Source organism: Labeo rohita, chromosome 15 (genome assembly GCF_022985175.1).
Source record: "Labeo rohita strain BAU-BD-2019 chromosome 15, IGBB_LRoh.1.0, whole genome shotgun sequence".
Taxonomy (NCBI): Eukaryota; Metazoa; Chordata; class Actinopteri; order Cypriniformes; family Cyprinidae; genus Labeo; species Labeo rohita.
This window is the reverse complement of record NC_066883.1, coordinates 13974396-13994795: the sequence shown is the minus strand read 5'-3', so window position 1 is coordinate 13994795 and position 20400 is coordinate 13974396. Positions and strand designations below refer to the sequence as shown.

Below are 20400 nucleotides of genomic sequence, written 5' to 3'. Positions count from 1 at the left end.
TGAGTAAAATCTGCATCCAGAACTTTTTTGCACTTGCTATCACATTGATTCCTTTTGAAATTAATTTTGCAGGCAATATTTTGCTGAACGATGGTAAAATGTGACCACAACTTTGGTCACAGTTAATCACAAGCCATTTGCAGCTCAGGCTATTGGCTCAAAAAGTTTGATGCTCTTATGACCAAAGGTCCCATGGTAGCCCAGAACTGAGAATGGGAACATGTTCCTTTTACCATCCCAGTTGTGACACCTGTTGGTGTGGAGGACAAACTGCAGCTGTCCTGCTCTCAAGCTTTTCCTTTTTCCCCTCCTTTACCTCAGACTCCCCCCGTCACCATCACCCAGACAGTGGGGGCGATATCCCCAGGCTGTCCCTTTTGGATTCACAGCCCCTTACCCAGAACCCCACTGTGAGATTATAGATATTGCAATCTTTATTATGGGGGTTTATGCTTTAGGCTATAATCTGCAAAGGCAAAAAGGGGTGGGGGGCAGGGGGACTAACCAGTTGACCTGTTTTTCATCCCATTTCAATACGACCATGACCATATTTCCCAGTGTTGCTGTGTTTTGTTCAAATCTCCTGTGAACTGATGTGTTGTCATGCAGGCTTTCCGCTATTGTCTATATTTGTTTTCGCCACGAGCAACGTGGCATTTGCTGTTGTTTGTCCAATGGTAAGAGAGATGTTTATATATATATTTATATATATATATATATATATATATATATATAAAGGAGCTACTACAGATTAACGGATGTTTGTTTATGCCTAGTTTTAAGTTGCATTTCCGTGGAAAGGAGATTGACGCTGTCTATAGTGCTGAAATGCGTTTAGGGACCATTCAGTCACTGTCCATGGTCCTGAAAAGGGCCTTCGGAATTATATTTGACACAGCTCAGAAACCAGGATAGAGTGCACTCTGCTCTTGTCCCAAATAGCACTTAAGGCTGACGGCAGCCAGGGACTGCTCCATTTTGAGCATGTCAGGAATCTTTGCTGTTTAACTCTAATGCTGGATCCCAGAGGTTCTTTACACAAAAGCACGGGTCAAACATTTGCTTCAAATCCTAGATTTATCAGTGCAACTGTGGCACTACATTGAGAGCCGACCTCACATACACAGCAAAGCTCAGTCTAGTCCAGCGGTTCTCAACTGGGGGGGTCGTGGCCCAGTAGGGGGCCTCAGTAAACTTTGAAGGGGGCTAAAACATTCTCAAATTACCTTTAAATACATCAATAATAATAATAATAATAATAATAATAATAATAATAATAAAAATCAATAAAATAATTATTTAAATAATTTAAAAATAATTAAATGTTTCTTTTAAAATATTTAAATATTTTAATGGATTATTTTAATGGATTTTAATGGATTATTTTTTTTTTTTTTACTGCAAAAAAACAAACAAACTAATAATAATAATAATAATAATAATAATAATAATAATGTTTATGACATTATTGCATAATCACATCATTTAAATTATTGAAATGTATTAACAGTTTTTCCTAATAAAAATGTTGCACCAGAAATGGAAACATAGCTGTGTAGGCAGTATTTTAAATAATAACCTTGACTGTGGGGGACTTTGGAGTAACAAAGGTTGAGAGCTGCCAGTCTAGACCTTTTTCTAATGTAATCCAGTCTTTCATGCAAAGCGTGAACAATGAAACGCATTTTATTTCATTCCTCTGCAACCTGTGACTCCTGGTGGCACATCCATTCACTTCACTCCCCCCACTGAACCTACCACTCTGCACACTCTAGACCTGGTCCTGTCTGGACTCATGCCCCCTGGCCTGCACCCACCTCCATAATCTGCCCTCCCCACGGGGCAGAGTGAGAGGGGAAGTGATAGAGGCCCTCCACCGTGCTGCGATTATCAGGCCAGGAAGGCTCTGTGTGTGTTAAATGTGAAAGGAGATTATATGGATTTAACTCTCTGCGTCTGGCGTACAAATTCCAATCACATAACATATCCCTTCATGTTCTATGGGAATATAAAAAAGAGAGGGAGAGAGAGTGATGGATGGTGAGAGAAAGAATCCAAACCCCCACCTTACCCAGTAAAAGCTTTAGCTCTAATCTCAGCCTTTCAATTCTCTAGCATCACTATTTTCATGTTTTTCATTCAGTGTTTTGCATGTATTTATGTCTTACATTTTGCGTTATTTTTTTTTCTCATTAAAATAAATATTAATGTCATCCTGCTTCTCCAGTAGGCCTTTAAAAGGAGTAGCCTATAACTGTCAGAAAGTAAGAATAACATTATTATAGTTATCAAATGAATAGATTACCATTATGTACACACCTCTTGTGTCTTTTAAAACCTGTTCAACTTACTGTTTCGCTTGACACACAAAAGAAGATATTTTATAGAATGTCCAAGCTGCTCTTTTTCATACAATAAAAGTGAATAAGGAGTTTTATTTTATTAAAAGCAGCATTTTCATTTTTAGGTTCCTTTAAAAGGATAGTTCACCCAAAAATGAAAATTCTGTCATTAATTACTCCTCATGCCGTTCCAGACCCGTCAGACCTTTGTTCATCTTTGGAACACTAATTAAGATATTTTTTATGAAATCCGAGAGCTTTCTGAGCTTGCATAGACAGCAGCGGAACTACCACATTCGAGGCCGAGAAAGGAAGTAAGGACATTGTTAAAATAGTCCATGGTTCACATCTGTGGTTGAACCTCAATGTTATAAAGCTATGAGAATACTTTCTGTGCATAAAGAAAACAAAAATAATGACTTTATTTAACAATTTTTTCTCTAATGTGTCAGTCTTCGACTGTTGAACCACAGATGTCACATGGACTTTTAACAATGACTACGTGGTAGTTGTGTTGCTGTCTATGCAGGGTCAGAAAGCTCTCGGTTTTCATCAAAAATATCTTAATTTGTGTTCTGAAGATGAACAAAGGTCTTACGGGTTTGGAACAACATGAGAGTGAGAAACTGATGACAGAATTTCCATTTTTGGCTGAACTATCCTTTTAATATTCATTGTTATTGGGTATAAATTCAATCTCATATTTATTTGTATACATTACAGTGCGCATGGAAGCTTATAGGTACCCCATCGACTTTAATGCCATGGTAGCATGTCACCATTATTCTTTCGAACACAATGAGAATCACAAGAATGGGGGTTAATCCAGGCATTGTTGACATAAACCTGGTGGGGGGCATTAATTAAATGTAATTGCCTTAGAAGAAAATTCTCTTGCTTTGGGCTTGTGTCTCCCTTGGCTCGGAGCCAGAGCTGAGCTAAGCAATTCTCTGAATACAAAAAGACACAGAGCCATCCCACCCGAACCATGTAATCCGTAATAGAGCCTGCAGATAATAGAGATGCCGGAATGGTAAATCGCTAAAACGGCGCCTTTGAAGGACATCATTAGCTACGCTGCTAAATTAACACGCATGTTAATTTACGCAAACCGCCATTTTTTTCTCTTTTCTCACAGTAGTCTGGATTTGGTAATACACCAAGAGCGAATGATTGTCTGATCCACATTAGCTGTCAGAGAGGTTTGTAGATACATAGCGGGGGTTCTATGACCTATTTATTCTCCTATCAGATGGCAGCATTCAGCACGGCTCACACCGCACACATATTAGATTAGTGATATTCTTTAATGCCTGCTCTGCAACTGTGCTGTTATCGCTGTCATTCGGGTTAAGGTTGGATAAGTTGCTTTGGAAAGGAAGCATCTGCCAAGAACATACATATAAAAATATGTGACTGGAGAGGAAATATCCACTGTTGCTGTGGACAAAGTTGGCTTTTGTTTGGAAGCCTTACTGATTCCTGCATTTGCTTTGTTTATTTACTTCTGTGTTTGCTTTTGTGGAAATTGCAGCATTTTCTGTTTTTTAAGGAATCATTTTAACTTTCTATATACCTTAGATAGGGTAGAGCCATATTTATTTTGGAAACAAGACATTAAGGGTTAGAAGTACACAGTTTTTGGAGTCATGAGTTGGTGAAAATTACTGATCTAAGACCTTTATACAGCATGACCTTTATACGCAAATTTGTTTGGTTAAAACTACAGCTCTCGGTTAGAAGTGGTTAGAAGTGTAGATTCTACAGATAGACTCTATTTATATGGATTCTACATCTTTAAGTTTTTCAAGAGAATGTCAACAAGAGTTGACAAGAGTTGTTTTCAAGAGTGTGAATGTGCTAATCACAGATCTTGCAAACAAAGTTGGCTAAAAATGTAGCTGACAAATGCAACCTCTAGAGGGTGCAGACTTCAAAATGATACAGCTATTATTTAATTCTCAAACCAATTAGTTAGCATTAGTTATTACTTTACCACCTGTGTGGCGTAAATTATAACAAATATGAAGAACCAATGTGGGTCGTACAACAGATATGTGACAAAATTCAAATATGTCGAACCAACTTGTTTCAAATGTGACAAAGTAACTGCAGCTTTGGGAAAAAGTTATGACTAGCTACTAGGGATGGGATGATAAATAGATTCATGGATCGATTCTGCGATCTTCCGAATACATCGCGATTCTCTTTGGAATCAATTCTGAGCTTAGATTTTAACAGCGCTCTAATCTAGTTTTTATCCGCATACTCAAATGCTCATAAAGAAGAGTGCTGAAGAGCACTTGTGCATTTGTCATGTAATTTCACCTCACTGTGAACACCCTTGTAATTCGCATCAACCTTTTCGAATTGTATGAATGATTATTTTAGGTTTGTCATGTAATTTCTCCTCACTGTGAACTCCCTTGTAATCCGCTTCAACCTTTTTGAATCGTATGAATGATTATTTTAGGTTCAAGTGTGTGTAAGTATTTGGAAACAAGCAGAGCACGGCTGTTTCTAAAGCAAGCAGTGCCATCTGCTGTTCAAAACTAAGTTCAGAATCGATTTGAGAAAGAATTGCGATGTGTTCGGAAAATGTCAGAAATGATGCTGAATCATTCTCGATTCATGTTGCAATTATTGTTCCAATCCTTATCAGCTACAGTATTTAATTTTCTCAACATTGCATTGTACTATGGTAGATAAGCATCAGTCGTGTCTTCAGTGGTGATGTAAATTGTGACGTCAACATTATATATGTAGAACCAACTTGTTCCAAACAACGGTTGTGCGACAAAGTAACTGTGGTTTTGGGAAACAGTTGTGACTAGCTACAGTAATTAATTTCTCCATCGATGCATCATACTATGGTAGGTAAGCATCGGTGGTGACGTCAATTATTACATGTTGAACCAACTTGTTCCAAACAACGGTTGTGCGACAAAGTAACTATGCATTTGGGAGACAGTTGTGACTAGCTACAAAGTAACTGGCTTTAGGAAACACTTGTGATTAGCTACAGCAGTTAATTTCTCCAACGATGCATCATAGTGTGGTAGTTAAGCACCAGTTGTGACATCACCATCAAATATGTTGGACCAGCTTGCTCTGAACAACGGATGTGCGACAAAGTAACTACAGATTTTGGAAACAGTTGTGACTAGCTACAGTAGTTAATTTCTCCAACGATGCATAATACTATGGTAGTTAATCATCGGTTGTGACGTCAGTTTTGACGTCATTATTAAATATGTTGAACCAAAGTGGTTCGAATGACGTGTGATGAAGTTCAAATACGTCGAACCAACTTGTTCCAAACAACGGAAATGCAACGAAGTAACTGCAGCTTTAGGAAACAGTTGTGACTAGGTACAGTAGTTATTTTCTCCAAAGATGCATTGTACTATGGTAGTTAAGCATCGGCTGTGACATCAGTAGTGACGTCAACATCAAATACGTTGAACCAACTTATTCCAAATAACGGAAGTGCAACAAAATAACTGTGACTTTGGGAAACAGTAACTATAGTAACTAGCTATAGTAGTTAATTTCTCCAACAATGCATCATACTATGGTAGTTAAGCTTCAGTTGTGACTTCAACAACAAATATGTTAAACTAAAGTGGTTCAAATGGCAGATGTTTGTCGAAGTTCAAATATGTTGCATCAACTTGTTCCGAACAACAGAAGTGCGACAAAGTAACTACAACTTTGAGAAACAGTTGTGACTAACTACAAAGTGACTGTGGCTTTGGGAAACAGTTGTGATTAGCTACAGTAGTTAATTTCTCCAACGATGAATCATACTATGGTACTTAAGCAACAGTGGTGAGTGTCAGTCCAGCCGGCTTGTTCCGAATGACCAATGTGCGACAAAGTAACTGCGGCTTTGGGAAAAATTTGTGACTTGCTACAAGTAGTGGCGAGCTGACCTTAGCTATTCTGTATAGATTGTGCACTTGGAAAATGACAGACAAATAATAAGATAAAAGACTATTTGAGGTTACATCATCTTCCCAATCCAGTGATTGATTTCTAAATTTGAACTGAGTTGTGCTGACCCAGTGGGAACGTCTCTAGGATAATCCAATCAGAGCATGGCGTGCACTTTACCAGAATGTGAGGTGGAAGTTTGCCAGAATGACACACATTGCTTCTTTTATGATTTCAAAGTACAGTAACCCAAAGGAACAAGTATGCATTGGCCCCTTTACCTGTCCAGGTGTTGATTTGAAGAATAAAACTCCTTGGTCACTTCGTGACTGACCATGTTGTCTCTCTTCCAGTGCACAGCGAGGATGTGGTCTCGACGCGGCTGTACTTTGTGAATGCTTCCCTGCAGAGAGTGACCTTCTCCAGCTCAGTGGGGGTGTCCCTGCCCTGTCCTGCGGGTGGCGCCCCCCATGCCGTCCTCCGCTGGTACCTGGCCACCGGCGACGACATCTACGACGTGCCACACATCCGCCACGTTCACGCCAACGGCACGCTGCAGCTCTACCCCTTCTCCCCCTCTGCCTTCAACAGCTTCATTCATGATAATGACTACTTCTGCACTGCCGAGAACCAGGCCGGCAAGATCCGCAGCCCTAGCATCCGTGTCAAAGCAGGTGAGATCCGATTCCATCCATCCATGTCTGTCTGTCTATCCATATATTTTCTGTATTTGCATGGTGGTGTAGTGCAGTGAGTAAAGGTCAGGGTTGCAACCTCTAAGTTTCTGGTTTGAATCTCACAAGGTACAGGCCACAACCAATTCTAACTATTAACTAGTTGCTTATTAGCATGCATATTATTAACATATTGACTGTATGTTATAACTGTTATAACTGTATGTACATATAAAGCACATATTAATGCCTTATTCTACATGACCATATTTTAGATCCTCTAATCCTACCCTACACCTAAACTTAACCACTGCCTACTAACTTTTAACAAGCAGTTAAAATTAGCAGTTTATTGAGGCAAAGTTTGCAGTTTATTGTTAGATAATAGTGAAAATTGGTCCCCAAAATGAAGTCAAAACCTTGATAAAAACCAAAACCTTGTTAGTCATTATATATAAAACCATAATTCTGTCAATAGTGAGTGTACAAAGAAATTTTCTTAACATTAATAAATATATTTATATACACTACCTTTTTTCGGTTTGTTCAGTTTTAGTATATATACTACCTAGTGAAAAAATTTTTTTAAATTAATAGATTAATAATATAGAAGAAATCAATATTTCATATTAATACTTTTACAGTCACAAGTAAAAGTATAGACAGTGAAGACACTTATAATATCACAAAAGATTTGTATTTCTAATAAATGTTTCACTACCTAGTGAAATTAATACTTTTATATTAATAGATTAATAAAATAAAAGACATCAATATTTCATATTAATACTTTTACTGTCACAAGTAAAAGTATAGACAGTGAAGACACATATAATATCATAAAAGATTTGTATTTCTAATAAATGTTGTTTTCTTCCTTTCTTTTTATTCATTAAAGAATCCTGATAAATGCATGTTTTCCATAGAAATTTTAAGGAACACAGCTATTTTGAAATATTACAATAAAGTTATTTTTAAATGTTAATAAGTTTTAAAATATTGCTGTTTATGTATTACTGGTAATGTACTGCTGTAAATGCACAAAGTGTACATTGACACATTTACTATCTAAAACAATACAAATTTTACCAGCCCCAAACTTTATTTTTATATTTACAAAAGTAAATAAAAAAAAAAAAAATAAATAAAAATAAATAGAATAAAATAAAATAAAATAAAATAAAATAAAAATAAAAAAAAAAACAATTAATTGAATTATATATTATTTAATTGTTTACATTTATACATCAGACATGATTATAAATCATTCATGTTTGTTTCCATTTTTCAGGGAAAAAAAAGAGAATCCACATCCCGATTTTTTATTTATTATTATATTTTGATGTTCCTCACAGTTTGATGTTTTGTTGTTGTTGTTTTTATTCTGATTTTACATTTTCTTTAAAATCATTTTTAACACCCTGAGGGTCCGATTATTTCCCTTACATTTGGACGTGTATTACATTGCAGGTGCTTATAAATTTTTATTTACAGCTTTTTATTGGGGCTTTACATATTAGTTTTGTACCTTGTGCACATTCTTATCATAATTCAGACACTTGTACCCTGAAAGACTGCAGTGGCTTTAGTTTGCATCAGCATCTCTTTATGGACCATATTGCTCGGAGAAAAGAGCATAGTCAACGTAGGCGCTGTGGCAGAGGGGGGCGCGTGACGTTACAGGTGGAACATGAGTTCTTAGCTTAACATCTGCAGTAACAGCAGAAGTAGCGGCCGCCATATTGCTAACCTAAATAAGAATGTAAGTGCCAAATGGATGTCCCAGTGGCCGGCCTGTTGACCTGGCTGCTTTAAAAAGCAGCGCACAGACGGGCACACGGCGCTACAGACAGTTGGCTGACTGACCCTCCCACTCGGTGCCAAGGTCACCGCTCGTGAGTGGGGCTGGCCGCCCAGCAACAGCGAGGGATATCCATACACCTCCCTACACTCACACACTCACTCTTATGCCAGCCTGCGCAGTGCCAGTGTCCCTCCTGTCTCCCAGTCTCCATCTGTCCTCTAAGCTAGAGTTCCCATCTCACACACACACATACACACACGTTCACCTACTCTGAATTTCCCAGAAATAACCCCATCAAACGACGCCGATCTCACACCTTTATAAATAACGTCAGCTTGAACGATTCCTCAAATGTTACCAGGCGAGTTCGGTCCACGCTACTTTTTCCACCTTACCCGCATTAACATTAAAGTCTCAGAGGATGGAATGAATTACCTACCAACCGGCGACAAGACGGGGGTGACTTTCGCCTCAAATAATTACACTAATTAATCAATTAAGTGCTGAGATGCAGCAAAACTGCTAGTGGACCTAGCAACCCACACAGAGCCCTGAGGAACCCAACACTGGGGCTCCCTCACCAGCCAATCAGATCCTGGCACTGCGGGGTTACCATGGGTACGGTGAGGGGAGGGGCAGGGTGTGGCGCTGAATGTCTCAGGTGGCACTGGAGAATGATGACAGCTGACAGCTCACTGTATGACACCATCCCCCCCATGCATGTCTCTCTCTCTCTTTCTCTCCCTCCTCCTCTTTTCTCACCCACTCTCCTGCATGCTGATCCTGTGCCAATAATAGCACGGGCACCTGTGTGGATAGCTCTACATTTATGAAAATCTCCCTATGAGGGCTTCATATGAGTGTGTGTGTTCCTCCTTGCACTCACTGTTCATTTTTCATTTAGCCTTTTACAGTGTCTCAACTCTTAGCATGTTGAATGTTTGTGTCCCTATTTTTGTCCTCTAAACTAAAGACTATCTTCTATCTATCTATCTATCTATCTATCTATCTATCTATCTGTCTGTCTGTCTGTCCGTCTGTATTTCTATCTCTATTTCTCTCCTTTTGTCTATACGTCTGTCTTTCTTTCTACATCTCTGTCTGTCTGTGTGTCTGTCTGTCTGTCTGTCTGTCTGTCTATCTATCTATCTATCTATCTGGCTATTCTAGCTGTCTGTCTGTCTGTCTGTCTGTCCGTCCATCCGTCTATCTGTCTTTCTATCTATATCTCTCTCCGTCTGTCTATAAGTCTGTGGGTCTGTCTTTCTTTCTGTCTATCTATATATCTCTCTGACTGTCTGTCTGTCTGTCTGTCTGTCTGTCTATCTATCTATCTATCTATCTATCTATCTATCTATCATCTGTCTATCTGTCTGTCTGTCTGTTTGTCCGTCTGTCTGTATTTCTATCTCTATTTCTCTCCTTCTGTCTATATGTCTGTCTTTCTTTCTACATCTCTGTCTGTCTGTCTGTCTGTCTGTCTGTCTGTCTATCTATCTATCTATCTATCTACTTATCTATTCTAGCTGTCTGTCTGTCTGACTGTCCATCCATCCGTCTATCTGTATCTCTCTCCATCTGTCTATAAGTCTGTGGGTCTGTCTTTCTTTCTGTCTATCTATATCTCTTTCTGACTGTCTGTCTGTCTGTCTGTCTGTCTATCTATCTATCTATCTATCTATCTATCTATCTATCTCTATCTGTCTGTCTGTCTGTTTGTATGTTTGTCCATCTGTCTGTATTTCTATCTCTATTTCTCTCCTTCTGTCTATATGTCTGTCTTTCTTTCTACATCTCTGTCTGTCTGTCTATCTATCTATCTATCTATTCTAGCTGTCTGTCTATAAGTCTGTGGGTCTGTCTTTCTTTCTGTCTATCTATATCTCTCTCTGACTGTCTGTCTGTCTGTCTGTCTGTCTGTCTATCTATCTATCTATCTATCTATCTATCTATCTATCTATCTATCATCTGTCTATCTGTCTGTCTATCTATCTATCTATCTATCTATCTATCTATCTACTTATCTATTCTAGCTGTCTGTCTGTCTGTCTGTCTGTCTATCTATCTATCTATCTATCTACTTATCTATTCTAGCTGTCTGTCTGTCTGTCTGTCTGTCTGTCTGTCCGTCCATCCGTCTATCTGTCTTTCTATCTATATCTCTCTCCATCTGTCTATAAGTCTGTGGGTCTGTCTTTCTTTCTGTCTATCTATATCTCTCTCTGACTGTCTGTCTGTCTGTCTGTCTGTCTATCTATCTATCTATCTATCTATCTATCTATCTATCTATCTATCTGTCTGTCTGTCTGTTTGTATGTTTGTCCATCTGTCTGTATTTCTATCTCTATTTCTCTCCTTCTGTCTATATGTCTGTCTTTCTTTCTACATCTCTGTCTGTCTGTCTGTCTGTCTGTCTGTCTGTCTATCTATCTATCTATCTATTCTAGCTGTCTGTCTATAAGTCTGTGGGTCTGTCTTTCTTTCTGTCTATCTATATCTCTCTCTGACTGTCTGTCTGTCTGTCTGTCTGTCTGTCTGTCTGTCTATCTATCTATCTATCTATCTATCTATCTATCATCTGTCTATCTGTCTGTCTGTCTGTCTGTCTGTCTGTCTATCTATCTATCTATCTATCATCTGTCTATCTGTTTGTCTGTCTGTTTGTCCGTCTATCTCTATTTCTCTCTGTCTATCTATCTATCTATCTATCTATCTATCTATCTATCTATCTATCTATCTATCTATCTGTCTGTCTATCTATCTATCTATCTATCTATCTATCTATCTATCTATCTATCTATCTATCTATCTATCTATCCGTGCGTCTGTCTGTCTGTCTGTCTGTTTTATGTCAGTATATATGAAACTATTGAAAGCTGTTTTGACCTGGCCTCCTTTTGTGTTGACAGAGTTTGACGTGTGTGTAGTGGGAAGCAGGTCATTGACAAGAGTGTAAAGATGAACAGGGTTGTGTATTAAATATAGAAATTTGCTTAGCAGAAGCTATGCTATGTTAACTATATCACCTCTATAATCCCAAATACAAAGCAGCATGTTAAATGGAGTGTCCTACAGCCTGTATTGAGTTTGTCTAAAGTCAGCTTGAGGGTTAAACACAGACCTCGTGCGGCAAGCGTGACAGGTGCACTGTGACAGGGGCTCACTCTCCCTTTCTTTCAGTCCTTTGTTTCTTTGGTTTCCTGCCTCCTGATAGGTCACATTCATTTTTTTTTTCCTTTCACCATTACATTAATGAGCACCTTTCACCGCCTCATTCTTATTCAATTTGGTTCTTTTCCCCCCTTTTTTTTATATGTCTTGCGTCATGAATAAGTAAATACGGTATTTGGTTTCTCTCCAGTTAATTATTTAAACGATAGTGATACAGGACTCAGTCCTCCTGGTGTGCGCAAAAGGAGAAAGAGAGCACCAGCCCGTGTGTCGGTCCGTTTCTAAGCAACCGATGAGTATAGTCAGGCATCAGTAACATTCTAATGATGCCGCACATGAAGACGGAGAGTCATTTGCCCATAAAAAAATGCTATCTGCTATTGTTGTCGGCAAATTCGTCTGTGAATTTTACGCATGCATTATTGAAGCCTTAGAGATGTTTTGGCTTGTTTACGCTCTTCCGAGCGCTGTAAAACAACATTACACAACCAGGTGTAGTGCAATCCGAGTTGAGGCGAAAATAAAACTAGCTAATAGAGGGCCGGTTTCAGTTAGTTTATCTTTAGAAATTCAATAAGGCCCGAGACTTGCAGTCAATCAATGACTGAATAAATGATTATTTGTAGACTATGGAGTCCTGAGTGTAATAGGGAGTTCTATTGATTTGTTCCATCGATTCAAATCTCATCTGCATCAGTAAGAAGCTGGTTAGTTAACAGCGGGCAAATATACACAGCCAGTTTTAACTTACCTAAGCGTCTTTCATTTACATATTTTCATAAACCAGTTCAATATTGAAGAAAGAAAGAAAGAAATATAATGACTGGACTCAACGATTCATGACTTAACCATCAGACAAGGACACTGATTCGCCTCGCTGTGGGTGACACTGGCACCTGGCAGAAACCGTTATTAATGACCAAGGAAATTCACCCGCAAGCCAGGCGTTAATTATATATAGAAATGGAGGTAGCGAGTGAAAGCGAGACAGGAGGGGGTGGCCTCGGAGCGCGGTTGCAGGTGATTGCCACGTTTCATGAATTCTTATGATCGGTCTCTTTTCTGATGGGCTGAAAAAGCTGCGTGGTTGAATTGGCCGCGAATCCAATTGCAATACCCACAGAGTTCTCTGAAAACATCCCCCGACTGTGTGATCAAATTTGCGGCGTCATGTTCGTGAATGAGATGCCCTTGCTCTGCGTCTTGCATTACTTCCCCAAAGATACGAGGGAGAAATTAAAATCCGTAAGTAAATAGATGTTGATGAAAGACACAAAGCAAATTGAGTCCCTGAAATTAAAATGAAATTCAGCGCCTCCTTTAATCTGCTCGCGCTCCCCTGTCGCCCTTTACCGTAGGAGGATCTCCTCGCCCGTAAAAAACATCTTCGTACCCCGCTCGCTTTGTGTGCTCTTCCCGTCTATTGATTTTTTCGTCCGGGTTCCGGTTGTCAGGTGCAGAGAGGGTCCCTTTAGCGGGGGCAAATGTTTCTGACAGCTCCAGAGGCTGTGCGGCGTCGTCCACTCACTGCCGTCTGCATGCATTGCCAGGGTGATTTATAAAAAGGCCACTTCCTGAACTCTTGAACACCTCTTGACAAAAAAGATTTAGTCTCCGTCTCAAAATACAGTAATAAACATTTAATAAAATGCATGCATTCAGGTCAGTAAATACAGTCCTTGATAGTGATGCAGTGTTGGATAAAAAAAATAAATAAATAAATAAAATAATAAAAAAAAATATTTTTTTAATTTAATTATTAATTTAATTAACCTTCGTTTTTCTTCTGCCTCATCATAAACAGTGTTCAGGGAACCTTACACGGTTCGCGTGGCGGACCAAAGGTCCATGCGGGGCAACGTGGCCGTCTTCAAGTGCCTCATCCCCTCTGCTGTGCAGGAGTACGTCAGTGTGGTGTCCTGGGAGAAGGACACTGTCTCCATCGTCCCAGGTAAGACATACCTCGCATGGTTGGGCTGTTAAATTAACCACAGATTTGAAATCTGTTATGTTTTCATACATTTTGGAGATGCAGTAGATCCTAAATCTGTAAAGGAAACCTTGTTGTACTTGCAGTTTGTGGTTTATTTGCTCTGTCATTTAAAGGGTGGGAAGGTCATTCCAGTTTCAAAGTGTGGAAAACAACGTTTGTTATTTGAGAGTCCAAACAGGATCCGGTCAGCACGAGTAAATGTTGTTACAAGCAAATTTTATTACATTTAAATCCATTCTGCACAATTTTGCCTCAAATGCATGAAAATGCTAAAAATGTTAAATTTCATATGGGTATTACTGTATTTTATTGTGTATATTTTAATGCCTGAAAGTACTGGCTGCCTAAGAAAGTAAGCCTAATCTCCAAAGTAGATTTTGGACTGTTCAATTAAAATTTACATTTGTGTTTTTTTTTCATTGAGCATTCATCTAAGGTGTTAAAATGAAAATGAAAGCCCTTCTTCTTGATTTTAGATTTATCTAATATTCTCAATACGGTCTTGAAGATCTCCGTTAATCAGTCCTGATTCATTTTGGCCTTTCTCAATATTTCCCGTTTGTCTGGGTGAAGTGAAAACCGAAAAATAGGACAATTCAACAAAATGGAGCTTAATTAAGACACATAATGCCCTGTACTGTCAGTATGGATGATTCACTCATTCACTCACTCATTCCTAATATTATCTAATATGGTGTGTGTGTGCAGCATTATACAAAGATTTTCGTGGGAGTAATGTCCAGGGAGGTTTGTCTGAGAATGACTAACATGGTTCCAAATTCAGCCTAAATTAAGTTATGACTCAGTATGTATAACTAGATTGGGACCAGATTCGGACCAGATATATAGTATAGATTGATCATATAATAACCTAAAAATGAGCTCCTTTTTATGCTCTGTTTTATGTTAGATAATGCTGTACTTAACATATCTAATTGCCAGATATTGTGTTTAGATTTGTGCCTTAAATGCAGTGTTATTTTCATATAATTAATTTACTATTATAGTATTTACTTAAATTTGCTTTTATTTTAATATTTAAAATTTCTGTTTTAATTTTAGTTTTTAATTTTTGCTGAAAATCCTTTATTTAATTTGGTGTTCCCAGTCATAAATGACCAGCCTTGTTAAAATTGTAAGCTGATCTCGCATAATACTATATTATACACAGCGTTTTAATGGTATTTAAAAAGATTATGAGACTAAAGTCATTATATTTTGAGTCATAATTACTAGACTAAAATCAAAATATTATGAGAATGAAGGCAAAATATTTCAAGAATAAAGTGGAAATATTTCGAGAATAGTGACAAAATATTACAAGAATAAAGTTGAAATATTTCGACAATAAAATCAAAATGTTTCAAGAATACAGTCAAATTCCAAGAATAAAGTAAAAGTGTTTCGAGAATAAAGTCAAAATGTTTCAAGAATAAAATTACGAGAATTAATTTGTAGCAATTATGAGATTAAAGTTATAGTATTTTGAGAATATTCTAGCCTATTGTGCATGCAAATAGACCAGATTGGGAGCATTAAGTCTCATCTTTCAAAATCTGTCAGTTTTATAGCAAAATACAAACAAATAATCACACATATATTCAAATAAATTCCGGTGGCCTGGCAACTTCTCCCAGTGCTCCCAATCTGGGCACTTTACATGTGCAGGTTATACTCTCAAAACATTAGAACTTTAATTGATATGATTTAATTCTCGCAATTTCGACTTTATTCTCAAAATATTTTGAATTTATTCTCAAAACATTTAGAATTTATTCTCAAAACATTTCAACATTTTGACTTTATTCTTAAAATAATCTCGTATTTTTTTTTTATTTATTATTGTTGTTGTTGTTGTTTTTTTTAACGTGACACGTAAACACCGTCGTAATAGCCTAGAAGACTTTTGTTAATCTTCGAAACTAACTAAATTAAGATATTTTTTGATGAAATTCAAGTGCTTTCTGACCCTGCATGGTGGTACTCTGGTGAACGTGTAGCAGAGACTGACACGAAAGAGAAGAAACTGTTGAATAAAGTTGTTATTTTTGTTATGTATAAAGTATTCTCATAGCTTCATCCCAGAAAGCACACGTACGTCTGCAAGATGTCTGTTAAAGATCTCTTGATCTGGAAAGCATCTGTTGTGTACAAATGTCTGGCAGACGTCTGTAAGATGTCAGGTTTGCATACATTCTAAATCATAAACATCTTAAAGACATCCAATAGACATCTATTTGACATCTGACTGGAAACGTCCAATAGACGTATTGCAGATGAGCAAACTACATAAAAAATATGTCTTGCAGATGTAAATGCACACGTCAATTAGACGTCTCCGAGATGTACGTGTGCTATCAGGGATGACATTACGGTTGAACCACCGACATCACATGGACTATTTTATCGATGTCCACTACTTTTCTAAGTCTTGAATGTTTCAGTTGCGTTGCTGTCTATGCAGGGAAAGAAAACGTAGATTTCATCAAAAATATCTTAATTTGTGTTCTAAGGATGAGTGAAGGTCTGATGAGTTTGGAACGATGTAAGGATGAGGTAATGAATTAATGACAGAATTTTTATTAATAGGACAACAAAGTATATCATAACCCTGAAAACTTCTTCCTCGCAGGGTTCAACACTTAATTAGGGTGTTCAGACTTCCCCAGTAACTCCCGCCCTGTATATGTGTGTTTGTTTGTGTGATAAATCCAGTCTGGTAGTAGACAAATGCTTTTCCACTTTATCAAATTCCCTCTAAAGGCAGCAAAATGATTCTGCCAAGAGTGCTTTGTGTGTGCGTTCAAACAAGGTAGCAGTTTTCTTGAGTAGCGGACTTCCTAGCTCAAGTGGCGGAGTGTGTGTGTGTGTGTAAGTTTGTGTGAACCCTGGCCTTGTAGTTGATTGGAAAATCAATAGGTGCTGCTTACACTGGCCAAGTCAGATGGAATCAGTGACTAGAGTCTCTCTCTTTCTCTCTGCTCAGTTCATCTTTCTCAATGGAGGTGTGCGTCTCCCTGCCCTTCACACCGGAGCGCTCATTGATCCGCTTTAGCCGCTGTGTCAATGTGTATCAGTATAAGGGGTCCAGAGGTTTCCAGCATATATCGATTGATTACATGCTTGGATTCCCCTCTCTCTTGTCAGAGATGTGGACTTGTGAGTGGTCATCCACACGATATGGGGGATTGTGGGAAAACGTCCATAGGGATGTACACCTTGGTGACGCATATGTTTGTTGTGATTCCAGGCCAGCGCTTTTGTTGTTTTCTCCTCTCTCTGTTGTGTAGCATTGTTGTGGCTGACCGTGACTTCCAGCTTAATTGATTAACCAGTCGCTTTAATGGATTAACAGAAGGTCACACTTCCAGCTCTAGCAAACTGACTCTGACACTCTTTGCTTAAAGATTACCCAGCACATCAATTGAGCTAAAAAATTCAAATGATCTGCTTCAACATGAGCAAAGCTAACCCTCTGGTTTATCTTGATAAATGTAATAGACTTTAATTATGTTGTGGAATAAAGGAAGGCTGCTTAAAAGGCTTCTCTTTACAATGTAATGAAAGTGAATGTTGACTAGTGTTGTCAAGTTCAAAAATGAGTAAAAAAGAATCATAAAAGTTTATATATAGTTATGTAAAGTTTATATAAATATATATATATATATATAGATTGATGTGTGTGTTATATTCAGATCTTATGAATGCATATGAAAACAATATGTAAGCAAAAGACCACAATTCAGTCTGATAGTGGACAAATTTTCAAGTCTTCAAGTTTGTTAAAATTTGTATGTTTTTAACTAATAATAATAATAATAATAATAATAATAATAATAATAATTACCATCTTCTTCTTCTTCTTTTTCTTCTTCTTAAATCAATAAGAAATAAATTAATGAATTATAATAAATTAAGGAATTATTATTATTATTATTATTATTATTTTCATTTTTCTTACATTTTAATACATGTTTCATTATAATTATTGTTACCATTTAAAAAAATTGTGGTTAGTAAGTTTTATTTATTTATTTATTTATTTATTTATTTATTTATTTATTTATTTATATATATTTTTCATTCTTGCAAAATATTTCTGCAAATTGTGTCATTTCAAGTTTTCTATTCATCAAAGGATCCTGGAAAAATAAATAACATAAATAACATAAATAACATAGCATAGCATAACATAACATAACATAACATAACATAACATAACATAACATAACATAACATAACATAACATAACATAAAAAATAAAATAAAATAAAAATGTATCACAGTTTCCACAAAAATATTAAGCAGAACAACTGTTTTCAATGTTAATAATAAAAATAAATTAATAATAATAATAATAATAATAATAATAATAATAATAATAATAATAATAATAATAATAATAATAATAATAATAATAATAATAATAATAATAATAACAATAATAATAATATATTATTATTATTACTATTATTGTTTTTTTTACAGCAAATCAGCATATTAGAATGAATTCTGAAGGATCATGTGACAAGACTGAAAATTCAGCTTTGCCATCACAGGAATAAATTACAATCAGTCAATCAATCAATCAATCAATCAATAAAATGTTTTTTTTTTTTTTTTTTTTTTTTTTTCTAAATTGTACAAATATTTTTATAATAATATTTATTTTATTTTTGATCAAATCAATCAATACAGCCTTGGTGAGCATAAGACATCTTACCATCCCCAAACTTTTGAATAGTAAAAATGTAATCTGATATAAGAATCTGAGAAACCTAAACCTGACATAAACCTCATTGGGTTCAGATCAGGAACTACAGCTTTATTGAAGTGCTTTCGATTAAGAGTACCAAGGTGTTACCATGGCAAATATCTAAAAGAAAGAGAAACTGGTAATATGAGTAGTACTTTTTATTAATGGTGTAATAGCGGTAGGGTTCACTTGTATGCGTAGGAGGGTCGGAGAGAGTGTGTGTATGTGTGTGAAACAGTAAGCTGATTTCTGCTGTGTGACTCATGTTTAAGATGGCAAGATGTGTAAGAGGATCAGAAAGAGCGGTGAGGAGTTAGAGCAGGATTTACAGGTTCAATTACACTGCCTGTCATTAGTCTACCCTTGTTTTAGTTGGGAATAAAAAAAAAAAAACACGAGGCCAACATGCAGATTTTCCTTGCCACCATCTCAATTTGACCCACTGACTTCTATTGTTCCTAAATAAAGGCAATTATGATTATTATAGACTAACCTTAAACTAAACTCTGACCTTAGATGTGAACTCATTGTTAAAATTCTTTCTTGTACTGTAACTGAATGTTCAACATGTCATTTTGAGCTGCAGCTGCTATTGAAATTTCACAGTTCACTTTTGACACTAAAGTACAGATGGCATTTATAGATGTGGGGGAAAAAAAAAGTCTCTTCATGATTAATTTTTTCAAATTCATAGGAAGAGATCAAAAAAAAAAAAAAAAAAAAAAATTGCTCAGGCCGTCCAAGAGTTTCTTTTTTCATCTGAACAGATTTGGAGAAATTTAGCATTACATGACTTGACCAATGGATCCTCTGTAGTGAATGGGTGCCGTCAGAATGAGAGTGTAAACAGCTGATAAAAACATCACATTAATCCACATTTTTAACTTCAAACCATTGCTTCTACCTACAATATATAGTCCTCTATCTATAATAATGCTTTCTCCAGTGAAAAAGTCATCTTGCCTGAATGAGGAGAGAAATATGTACAGATCAACCACTGTTTGCAAGCATATGTGGTCCAAAACCATTATGTCAGTGTATTTTGATGTGAGAGGGCAACAGGGGATGCACATTTTCACTAGAGGAAGCATTATTATGGATTATGGACACATATTTGGTCAAAACACACACTTTTCTCTTTACAAGACGTTAATTGGCTGGAGTGGTGTGGATTACTTGTGGATTATTGTGATGTTTTATCAGCTGTTTGCACTCTCATTCTGACGGCACCCATTTGCTGCAGAGGATCCATTGGTGAGCAAGTGATTTCAATCAAGGAACAAATTAATTTATATCTTGGATGGCTTGAAGCTGAGTAAAATTTAAGCTAATTCTTATTTTTGGGTGCGCTATTTCTTTAAGAAATGTCTGGATATTGTTTTCATAGCTAGATTAGGCATATCAGCAGATACAATATGTGGTTGATCTTGGGGTCTCCCTCCACTTTAGCCTTTTTAAAAGTGTCATTCAGCCATTTTGCTATTTCCCATTGATGACGCTGGGATGAGGTTCATAACACCCAGGCAATTCCCTGTGTGAATTTAATGAAATGCAAAAAAGATGGAGGGATGCTAAATTATTGATCTGAAATGGAAAAGAAATAAAGGAATAAGCACGTCAGCATGTGCGATGTGGAATCATTATGCTGATAGGACTATTTATATGAAGGGCGAGGAAAAACTGCATCTTGTTTGCAGTAAATCTCAAATAGTGGTGCAGTTTGT

At 36.9% G+C, this 20400-nt stretch overlaps 1 protein-coding gene across 5 annotated transcripts in view; it reads left to right on the top strand.

The window, feature by feature from the left end:
- Positions 1-20400, top strand: part of LOC127177148 (cell adhesion molecule DSCAML1) — a 138897-nt gene that overhangs the window by 8868 nt on the left and 109629 nt on the right. For all 5 annotated transcript variants that reach the window (XM_051129219.1, XM_051129217.1, XM_051129216.1 and 2 more), the window contains exons 2-3: positions 6632-6952; positions 13732-13878. In XM_051129219.1, the coding sequence (XP_050985176.1) occupies positions 6632-6952; positions 13732-13878 (468 nt within the window). The remainder of the gene's footprint in view (positions 1-6631; positions 6953-13731; positions 13879-20400) is intronic.